This window comes from Mandrillus leucophaeus, unplaced genomic scaffold (genome assembly GCF_000951045.1).
Source record: "Mandrillus leucophaeus isolate KB7577 unplaced genomic scaffold, Mleu.le_1.0 Scaffold434, whole genome shotgun sequence".
In the NCBI taxonomy this organism is placed as follows: domain Eukaryota; kingdom Metazoa; phylum Chordata; class Mammalia; order Primates; family Cercopithecidae; genus Mandrillus; species Mandrillus leucophaeus.
Window position 1 is genome coordinate 956,296 of NW_012104632.1, and position 11,640 is coordinate 967,935.

Below are 11,640 nucleotides of genomic sequence, written 5' to 3' on the forward strand. Positions count from 1 at the left end.
AATCCCAGCTACTTGGGAGGCTGAGGCAGGAGAATTGCTTGAACCCAGGAGGCGGAGGTTGCAGTGAGCCGAGATCATGCCACTGCACTCCAGCCTGGGCCACAGAGCAAGACTTTGTCTCAAAAAAAAAAACCAAAACAAACAAACAAACAAAACCTCAGAGGAAGGGTTAAATGAATTAGACACAATCGAAGAGAGAATTAAAAAACTGGAAATTAAACAGGAAGAACTAACTGAGAATGTAACACAGAGAAACAAGGAGAAAATATGAGAAGATATTAAGAGAGAACGATAGAATGAAGTTTCCAACTACGTGTACTCAGCATCTCTGAAGGAAAGAATAGAAAGGAGAAACAGAGGCCATATGTGATGTACTAATGGAAATTTTACAAAATGGATAAAAGACATAATCTACAAATATAGGAAACACAACTAATACCAAGCAAAAGGAAGTAAAAATGTAAGGGAGAAAAAGAGTAATAAATCCACACCTAGTCACATTTTAGTAAAACTTCAGTATGCCAAAGAAAAAAAAAAAAGGACTTTTGTTGAAATGTTTCCATGTTTACAGTAGGATGGCACTCTAGAGAACATGATCAACTGTTCCAAAACAAGGTACCCATCCTTTGAAAACTTTTTGATTACACAAACTTTTTTTTTTTTTTCCTGAGAGAGCCTCACTCTGTCGCACAGGCTGGAGTGCAATGGTATGATCTTGGCTCACAGCAACCTCTGCCTCTCAGGTTCAAGCAAATCTCCTGCCTTAGCCTCCTGAGGGTGGGACTACAGGTGCGCACCACCACGCCCAGCTAATGTTTGCATTTTCAGTACAAATAAGGTTTCACCATGTTGGCCAGGCTGATCTCAAACTCCTGACCTCAGGTGATCTGCCTGCCTTGGCCTCCCAAAGTACTGGGATTACAGGTGTGAGTCACCACACCCAGGTCATAAAGACATTTTCAAAAAAAAAACAAAAATGGAAACTTTATGATCAACCAACTTTCACTATAGGGAAATTCTGAAAGATGCATCTCAAGAGAAAGAAAGCTCACCCCAGGAAGAAGATCTGAGATGCAAAAAGGAATGATAAGCAAAAAAAAGTGGGAAAATATGTAAGATAATATAAAGAAATACTGTAGATAGCAATAATATAAAATGTATGGGATTAAAGAGAGATAACTAAAATATTGAGCAAAAACAACGCATACAGTGCAAGAGAAATAACTGGATTTAAAGTTTTCCAAGATTCTTGAGCTGCCCAGAAGAAAGATATGGATTAATTTTAGGCTTTGTTAAGTGTGCTTAGTAAAATGTCAAGAGAAAACAATACAAATTACAAACACGGTCCTAACTTATAAACCAAGAGAGGAAAGAATGGACTAAGAAAATAAACAAACTGGCCGGGCACAGTAGATCATGCCTGTAATCCCTGCACTTTGGGAGGCCAACGTAGGTAGATCACCCGAGGTTAGGAGTTCGAGACCAGCCTGGCCAACATGATGAAACCCCCATCTCTACTAAAAATATAAAAAATTAGCTGGGCGTGGTGAGAGGCACCTGTAATCACAGCTACTCAGGAGCTGAGGCAGGAGAACTGCTTGAGCCCGGGGGGTGGAGGTTACAGTGAGCCCAGACCATGCCACTGCACTCCAGCCTGGGCAATAAGCAACAAGAGCAAAACTCAGTCTCAAAAAATAAAAAATAAAATACACATACGTATTTTTTTTAAAAGGAAAGAAAGATTAAAAAAAGAAACATGAAACAGGTGGGAAAACATTATAAAATATAATGGTATAATTAAATTTAAACTCATCAGTAATTACATTAAAATTCAATGGATTAGCCGGGTGCAGTGGCTCACACCTGTAATCCCAGCACTTTGGGAGGCCAAGGCAGGTGGATCGCCTGAGGTCAGGAGTTCAAGAGCAGCCTGGCCAACATGGTGAAACCCTGTCTCTACTAATAATACAAAAATGAGCTGGGTGTGGTGGCAGGCACCTGTATGCCCAGCTACTTGGGAGGCTGACGCAGGAGAATGGCTTAAACCTGGGAGGCGGAGGTTGCAGTGAGCCAAGATCGCACCATTGCACTACAGTCTGTGCAATATAGTGAGACTATGTCTCAAAAAAAAAAAAAGAAAAAAAAAAAATAGCCAGGCCTGGTGGCAGGCATCTGTAGTCTCAGCTACTCGGGAGGCTGAGGCAGGAGAATGGCGTGAACCTGGGAGGCAGAGCTTGCAGTGAGCCGAGATCGCACCACTGCACTCCAGTCTGGGTGAGTGAGACTCTGTCTCAAAAAAAAAAAAGAGAAATTGTCAACATGGATATAGAAATTTTTTTAAAATAGGAGACGTAATTAAAATACAAAGACATGGATACTTTGAAAGCAAAGGAATGAAAATGATACACTGAGCAAATGCCAACCTGAAGAAAGCTGATGTTGCTGTATTACGATCAGACCACATAAACTTTAAAGTAAAATGCATTATAAGAGATAAAGATGGTCAGTACATAGAAATAGATGAATCAACATGCCAGGAATATGTAGTAATTCTAAATGTGTATATATCTAAATACATTGGCAAATTTTCTGTTGGAGCATAGATTTCAACTAGCCTCTCTCAATTATTGACACATCAAGCAGAAAAAAGTCAGTAAAGATTTGTATATTTGAATAACATAATTAGCAATCTTGGTCTGATAGAAAATACATAGAACTCTGCCTCTAGTAAATAGAAAATACACTTTCTTCTTCAGCACATGGAAGAGTTACAAAATATGGCTAATGTATTCGGTCATTAAGCAGAACGACAAATCTCAAAGAATCATCATCATTCACATTACATTTCTCTAACCACCATGCCACTATGCTAGAGCTCAGCAACAAAAAGATAAATTGAAAAAAACACAAACCAAAAAACTCTCATACACTCGGAAATTTAAAACCACACCTTGGTATACTCAAGGTGTGATTCTGGCCCACTCTTGGTCCTTGAAATCTTACCATGCCACTGTGATTAAGCACAACCTTGGAGAGTAACAGTTTAGAAACTACTGTAGCACCTGACATTGCTGTCACCCAACCAGTGTTTAATTTTTATAGCAATTCATTTGTATTGTATTTTACGAAAGTATCAATCCACAATGGGTTGGATAACCAAACTGGTTCTCAATCACAGACTTTGGGAAGCACTGTTGTATGTTATGTTTCAAGCAAGAGACCAAATGGCAATTAAAAAACACTCAGAACTGGCCAGGCATGGTGGCTCATGCCGGTAATCCCTGCACTTTGGGAGGCCGAGGCAGGATCACCTGAGATCAGGAGTTCAAGACCAGCCTGGTCAACATGGTGAAATCCCATTTCTATAAAAATACAAAAATGAGCTGGGTGTGGTGGCGGGCGCCTGTAGTCCCAGCTACTCAGGAGGCTGAGGCAGAATTCTGAGTTCCAGAATTGCTGGAACCCGGGAGGCGGAGGTTGCAGTGAGCCAAGATCATACCATTGCACTCCAGCCCAAGTGACAACAGTGAGACCCCTTCCCAAAAATCAAAACAAAACAAAAAACCCCTCAGAACTAAATGATTTAAAAAGGAATATGTTCTCATAGACCTATTTTGCTGGATCATAGCTATTTACTTTTTGCCACTCTCACCACCAGCTTGTGTCTCCTCCAGGTTGAGGATCTGCCACCATTTTTGTGTCTCTCCTGCCTGCCATGGCAACTAGTGGAATCAGTATTTATTTAAGTATTGATTAGGTATTTAAATGTAAATACTTAAATTTAAATCGTAAATACATTTAAAGAACTGCCTAAATATTTATTCAACTGAAATGGCAGCTGTGGAATCATGCCTCTTCCTCCTCAGCACCTTTCTTGGCCTCACCCAGTGTCATGGAGTTACATCAGAAATCGATGCATTACTTGGCATATTTTACTGTGGCCCAGCAAGCAGTGGCTTAGACAGCCCCACACCTCCTCATGCATTTAACAATGAAAAGGAGGAGATAAGAGGGAGTGGAGGCAGTCTTTTTATCATCCGTGCTTGGCAAGGTGAGCTGGTAGTGCCATCCTTGACATAAGGAGCTACTTAAATACAAATTGGATTAGCAGGACAGGATTAGAGCCTGCTGGAAGGTATTATATACTTATAAACTGCTTTGTGGAAACTCCTATTGTTTTCATTATAAGCCCATACTTCACAGAGTCAATCAAATGAAATATGGAATTAGTCTATTAGTAAAAAAAAAATGAGATATAAAATGAAGTGACTACGTTTCAATAATGCCAAGAAAGCTGAATTAGGCAATAATGGTTCAGTTTAGCCAGACTCTTAACTAGATAATCTGAAATTAAGAGTTTTAATATGGATTTCTTCTTACTGAGAAATAAACTCACTAAAAATGGTCTCTATGTCCTCCATCAAGAGAATAATATTCAAATAAGAAACATGATTAAGAGGTGACTTCAAGAAAGAAAAGGGAATATGAGATATTTGAGAAGTTTCAGGCTTATCTGGACTTTCCAGTGAATTGAAGCTCCAGGTCTAAATGGATGACATTCCCAATCCCAGGACACTGAAAGAGTCTGCAGGTGGGAACACAGAGCTCCTGTCAGTTACCTTTGAGAGATCATGGAGAACAGGGAGCTGACAAAAGATAAAAAGAAGCCAAGGCACTCGCTTTCCAAGAAAGAGGAAAAAGGTGGATTAGGACATACACGAGCAGGTGAGTTGGAGGCTGATTCCTGGCAAAAATTCCAGGAGATTCAAATCTTGGTTCTGCTATTTAATGGCAATGTGACCTTGTACATATTTCAAAACATTGCTATAAGGATTGAATAAGATAACATATGTAAATGAGATAAGGTATGTAAATAACAATATATGTAATACAGCACTTGTAACATAGAAAATTCTCGGCCAGGTGCGGTGGCTCATGCCTGTAATCCCAGTACTTTGGGAGGCCGAGGTGGGCAGATCACCTGAGGTCAGGAGTTGGAGACTAGTCTGGCCAACATGGTGAAACCCCATCTTTCCTAAAAATACAAAATTAGCCAGCCATGGTGGCGCACGCCTGTAATCCCAGCTACTCGGGAGGCTGAGGTAGGAGAATCACTTGAACCCAGGAGGCGGAGATTGCAGTGAGTGAGCCAAGATCGAGCCACTGCACTCCAGCCTGGGCAACAAGAGCAAAACTCCACCTGTGAAAAAAAAAATAAATAAATTCATGAACTGGATAGTTCTGTGCCTCAGTTTCCTTACTCATAAAAGGAATGTACTCATAGCACCTCATTGGCTTGTCATGTAAATTACAGCACCCAGCATTTCGTCAGCACTATGTACATCTCTGTTCAATAAACTGGAAAAGAAGTCTTTCGTGGCATGCTTGGGCAGCACTTGGCCCCAACCTCTTCAAGATTTCCCAGAAACTTGTTAAATTTTCATATGATGCGCACGTCAAATTCTCAGATGATGTAAATGTTGGATAATGAAATCAAAATCCAAAAAGACCTTGACAGGCTAGGGCTATGATATGAAATATGTGAGATAAAATTAAGTCCTAGATAGAGATTGTAAGAAAAAAAATAACTTTTTTTTTTTTTTTTTTTTTGAGACAGAGTCCTGCTCTGTCGCCCAAGCTGGAGTGCAGTGGGGCAATCTCAGCTCACTACAACTTCCAGCTCCCAGGTTCAAGCGATTCTTATGCCTCAGCTTCCTGAGTAGCTGGGATTACAGGTGTGGGCCACCACACCCGGCTGATTTTTTGTATTTTTAGTAGAGATGAGGTTTTGCCATGTTGCCTAGGCTGGTCTTGAACTCCTGGCCTCAAGTGATCCACCTGCCTCGACCTCCCAGAGTGCTGGAATACTGATGTGAGCCACTGCACCCAGCCAAGATTATTATTATTATTATTATTATTTTGAGACAGAGTCTCACTCTGTCACCCAGGCTGGAGTGCAGTGGCGTGATCTCGGCTCACTGCAAGCTCTGCCTCCCGGGTTCCCGCCATTCTTCTGAGCCTCCTGAGTAGCTGGGACTACAGGCGCCCGCCACCATGCCCGGCTAATTTTTTGTATTTTTAATAGAGAAGGGGTCTCACCATGTTGGCCAGGATGGTCTCGATCTCCTGACCTTGTGATCCGCCTGCCTCGGCCTCCCAAAGTGCTGGGATTACAGGCGTGAGCCATTACAGGCGTGAGCCACCGCGCCCGGGATATTATTATTTTAAACAAAGACCAGCTTGGCCTTCCAGAAGTTTCTATGGATAAAAAAGAGAATTTTGGCCGGGCATCATGGCTTATGCCTGTAATCCCAGCACTTTGGGAGGCCGAGGCATGAGGATCACTTGAGTCCAGGAGTTCAAGACCAGCCTGGGCAACACAGCAAGACCCTATCTCTACAAAAATAAAACATTTAGCTGGGTATGGTGGTGGGTGCCTATAGTCCCAGCTGCTCAGGAAGCTGAAGTGGGAGGACTGCTTGTGCCTAGGAGTTGGAGGCTGCAAGAACTATGATGACACCACTGCACCCCAGCCTGGGCAACAGAACGACCAAAAAAAAATTTTTTAATGACCTTTTAGCTGCCTCTAAGCTTAGTATGCCTAAAACAGTGTGTCTAGCACATTGCAATGTCCAGCTGCATTAGAAGAATGAAAATGTCCTAATAAAGACACTATGTGGACATACGTACTTCAAGATGGCGGGCACTGCTTGCCCATCATCAACTCTTCTTTCCCTGCTCCTCCTCACGTTTCTCCTAAGTGGTAGCACAGCTGCTACTACTATGGAGATAAGGATGGCTTTGGAACCCAGATAAACAATAAGGAAATGTAAAGCAGAAACAGACTCTATTTCCAACTCATTTGAGTGGCAGAAAACATTCTCAGGTGGGTATTAGAGGACAGCCTCAAGATTTGTGAAGAACTATAATTAGAAGTTTATCAGGGCACCTAATGGCTCACTGTGCTACAATGCTAAAATAAATTCCCCTCTAATCGTGATTACTACAGGATTTATCTAATCTATTTCCTATAGGAAATCAAGCTACTCCCAGGTACTTTATCAACTTTTTTCTCATAATAAACCCTGTCCTGACAAAAGAAGATATTGTCATCCCTACAGTATAGATAAGAAATTGAGGCAAAGAAGTAAAGTGAATTGCCCTGGGTCACACAGAACTGGAATTACAATTTAGCATCTAATCTTGGAGTGCACTACATGAGGTAATAGGAAGGAGCATACTGAAATCACATTATAGCCTTCAGAAAAAGGCCTATTTACTTTAATCTCTGGGAGAAAGATTAATAGTATTTTCCTTGGCACATGCCAAAGATGTTGAGTAGACATTTTAGATTCCACAGGCTCATTCTAATCCTTTTCCAAATACTTGGAAAGCCTTAGTTTGACCATTAGGAAGATACTGGAAATTAAATTTTTTCTTTAAAATTAAGGCAAATATTTGCTGGAAACTCCAGAAAAAGCAATTAATCCAGAAAATTGTATAGTTCAGCCACGTTGTTTCAGGTCACCTGGGGCGAGAAACTTTCAAGTAGGCATAAATCCAGAGAGCCAGCTCCCTCATTCCCCCTCCCACGACCCATTCCCAGCCCAACCTCATTGTCTGGGGCCTGGATAGATAAAGGTCAAGCGAACTCATGTTTTTAACTTTAAAAGTTCCAAGCAAATGTAAGTTATTGTTATAATGATTTATATATCTCAACGAATTACTGAATGAATCCATGTTCATTAGAAAAACATAGAAAACAAAGTTGAGCAAAACAAAATAAAAAGCAACTACTATACAATCAAGCAGTAAGAGTCTTTTGTACCTATTTACAAATTGGTTATTTTGGTTTTTTAAAACTTTTTTGGAGACAGGGTCTCACTCTGTTGCCCCAGCTGGAGTGCAGTGGCATGATCATGGTTCACTGCAGCCTCAAACTCTTGGGCTGAAGTGATTCTACCACCTCAGCCTCCTGAGTAGCTGGGACTACGGGTACACGCCACCACACCTGGCTAATTTTTTTCTTTTCTTTTTGGTAGAAACGGGGTTTTGCTATGTTGCCCAGACTGGTCTCAAACTCCTGAGCTCAAGCGATGCTCCTATCTTGGCCTCCCGAAGCGCAGGGATTACAGGCATGAGCCACCTCATCTGGCCTACAAATTGGATATTTTCTAAGGCTCATCTCTTTGGTCAGGCCATAAGGAAATAAGCCAGAAGCTACAGACAACCACTAAGGTTCTAGGTGTCATTTCCCGTCAATTAAGTAGAGAAAATGGTGATTTATCCATGAAAAGCTATGTTTTATTCTCTTGATACATATCCCAGAAGAGAGAAGACCACTACTCCCTATACCTGGTGGTAAGAAGAAATAACTTCCTAGTTGCATTTTATCAGTCTGAAAATCTGACACCACAATTTTAGAATTATCTAATTCAGTGGTCCCCATCCTTTCTGGCACCAGACACCTGTTTTGTGGAAGGTAATTATTCCATGGGAGGTGGGGCGGTGCAATGGTTTCGGATGAAACTGTTCCACCTCAGATCATCAGGCATTAGTTAGATTCTTATAAGAAGCGTGCAACCTAGATCCTTCACATGCGCAGTTCACAACAGGGTCGCGCTCCTTGAGAATCTAATGCCACTGCTGATCTGACAGGAGGCAGAGCTTGGGCCATAACGCTTGTTCACCCACGGCTCATCTCCTGGGGTCTGGCCCAGTCTCTAACAGGCCTGTACTGTGGCCTGTACTGGTCCATGGCCTGGGGATTGGGGACCCCTGATGTCACTCATTTACTTAGACCAGCAAATATCATGGCCAAAATTGATTGTCTATCTTTTTATCTATACATACACACAGTCTCATATACTGAAGGTCATGATTTTAAAATACATTTTGGTGGGATTCTTCCTTTCTCTCAGAGAAAAGAGATACACATTTAGAACCTATATAAAAGTAGGCCAAAGAATTGTTAATAATCAACAAAAGATGAGTACGGTAGAATCTTTCCAAATTGTGGGCAATGTCACTATTCGGAAGAGAAGCAAATTTCAATCCCTTTCTTTTTCTCATACTAAAATCATGCCATTACCTTTTTGTTTGCAGCCACACCGTCCTCACAGTCGAGCACTGCACAATCTACATTCAGGGATGGGATCTTCTTTATTTTCTTTTCATCATTTCCAGGTACATAAAGCACTGCCCTCCGGGGGATGTACTTGGGACTGGATGAGGAACTATATCCAAGTCTGGGGACATCAGCTGCTAGAGACGCTTTCCTGCAAGACACATGATTAGGGTTAGCCCAGAATGAGATTTCTGTATTTATAAACTTGTGAAAAACTACATCTCAATGCAGAATTAAAACAGAACACATGGATAATCTTTTTTTGTTTTGAGACAGGGTCTTGCTGTGTCACCCAGTTTGAAGTGCACTGGTGTGATCTCAGCTCACTGCAACCTCCACTTCCAGGCTCAGGTGATCCTCCCACCTCAGCCTCCCCAGTAGCTGGGACTAAAGGTATGCGCCACTATGCCTGGCTAATTTTTGTATTTTTTGCAGAGACGGGATTTTGTCACATTGCCCAGGCTGATCTTGAACTCCTAGCCTCAAGAGATCCATCTGCCTTGGCCTCCCAAAGTGCTGGGATTATAGGCATGAGCCACCATGCCTGGCTGGATAATCTTTTAAAATTATGGTGGAATACAATCACACACAAAAACCAAGAAAACAATAATAGCAGAAATAATCAATGAACTAAATGTTATTTTGGCTGAGGTTTAAAAAACAGATAGGACTGTCTACTGACATCTTCTGAGAGAAAGAGGGTATACATATTTCTTCTTGGAAAACATTTCCAGTATTGTTATACTGTCCAGATAGCATCCGTGGAGAAAAAACGAAAGAAAATGTCTCCAAAAGGTACTGTACGAAACGATACTATCTACAATTATACACAAAAGTAAAAAAGGAGAAAAAAAAAACTAAAGAAGCATTAGTCTATGGCCCTTGCCCTGCCAATACATCTTTTAAAGGAGGTATATCAGTGATTCACATCCAATTTTAACAAGACAAGATAGACTGATTCTTTTTAAGTGAGTAGGACAGTGAATGTCGCTGTAATTGTAGGCAACTTAATTACCGGTAACTTCGGATTCTTCATCTATAAAAATAATACTCATTTTGTAGGTTGTTGAGAAGATTAAGTTAAAGGAAATAATGAACATGAAGCACTAAGCCAAAGCCTGGCAGATATTTTAGCTACTTGAAATGGTGGTGGGCGTAGCAGGAGTACCAGCAGCTGCTGTTGTTATTAATGGAGAATCTCTAGCTGTCAGTAGCCCTGGCCTGCTTCTAAACTATGCCCTTGCTTTCCCTTGCCTACCATACCAAGTTCAGTCTCTGTTAGAAATAAAAGGTGTTGGCCAGAAGCTCCTTTGACTTACTACCGCCCTTGCCTGGTCCATAGTTTATCCTGTGAAAACCATGCTTTAGCTCATACGCTATGGTCAAGGAAGATGAAATCAGCTCCCGTAATCAGGACCAGTGACACAATTTGCGGGGTCCAGTGAAAAGGAAAATGCAGAGGCCTTTGTTTATAATTTATTAAGAATTTCACAAAGGTAACAGAAGAATACTACATCAAGCACTAGGTGTTTCTAAGAGCACAAATTACATGTCAATGAAGCCAGCCCTGCCCATAAGAGATGAAGTTCTATGATATGAAGACTGCCAATTAGGCCTTAGGCCACGTGTGGTGGCCCACACCTGTAATTCCAATACTTTGGGGAGCCAAGGTAGGCAGATCACTTCAGCCCAGAGTTTGAGACCAGCCTGGGCAACATAGCAAAATATCATCTCTATCAGGAAAAAAAACTCAAAAGGCAAAAATTAGCCGAGTGTAGTGTATATGCCTGTAGGCCCAGCTACTCAGGAGGCTGAGGTGGGAGGATCAATTGAGCCCAGGAGGTCAATGAGGCTGCAATGAGCTGTGATCACACAGCTGCACTCCAGCCTGGGCAACAGAGCAATACTTTGTCTCAAAAAAAAAAAAAAGGGCCGGGTACGGTGACTCACGCCTGTAATCCCAGCACTTTGGGAGGCCAAGGTGGGTGGATCACAAGGTCAGGAGATGGAGACCATCCTGGCCAACATGGTGAAACTCCATCTCTACTAAAAATATAAAAACTAGCTGGGTGTGGTGGTGCACACCTGTAATCTCAGCTACTCGGGAAGCTGAGGCAGGAGAATCGCTTGAACCCAGGAGGCGGAGATTGCAGTGAGCCAAGATCGCACCATTGTACTCCAGCCTGGCAACAGAGAGATACTCCGTCTCAAAAAAAATACATTGCCAGTTAAGAAAAGTTAAAACCCAGCCGGGCACAGTAGCTCACACCTGTAATCCCAGCACTTTGGGAGGCCGAGGTAGGTGGATCACCTGAGGTAAAGAGTTTGAGACCAGCCTGGCCAACATGATGAAACCCTGTCTCTACTAAAAATACAAATATCAGCCGGGCATGGTCGCGGGCACCTGTAATTCCAGCTACTTGGGTGACTGAGTAGCGAGAATCGCTTGAACCCAGGAGGCGGAGGTTGCAGTGAGCCAACATTGCGCCACTGCACTCCTGCCTGGGCGATAA

At 42.0% G+C, this 11,640-nt stretch overlaps 1 protein-coding gene across 1 annotated transcript in view; it reads right to left on the reverse strand.

Annotated features, from left to right (window-relative positions):
* The window catches only part of CLYBL (citrate lyase beta like), a 151,295-nt gene that overhangs the window by 108,942 nt on the left and 30,713 nt on the right, over positions 1-11,640 (reverse strand). Inside the window, exon 3 of the mRNA XM_011993810.1 lies at positions 9,092-9,278. Coding sequence (XP_011849200.1) covers positions 9,092-9,278 — 187 coding nt within the window. The remainder of the gene's footprint in view (positions 1-9,091; positions 9,279-11,640) is intronic.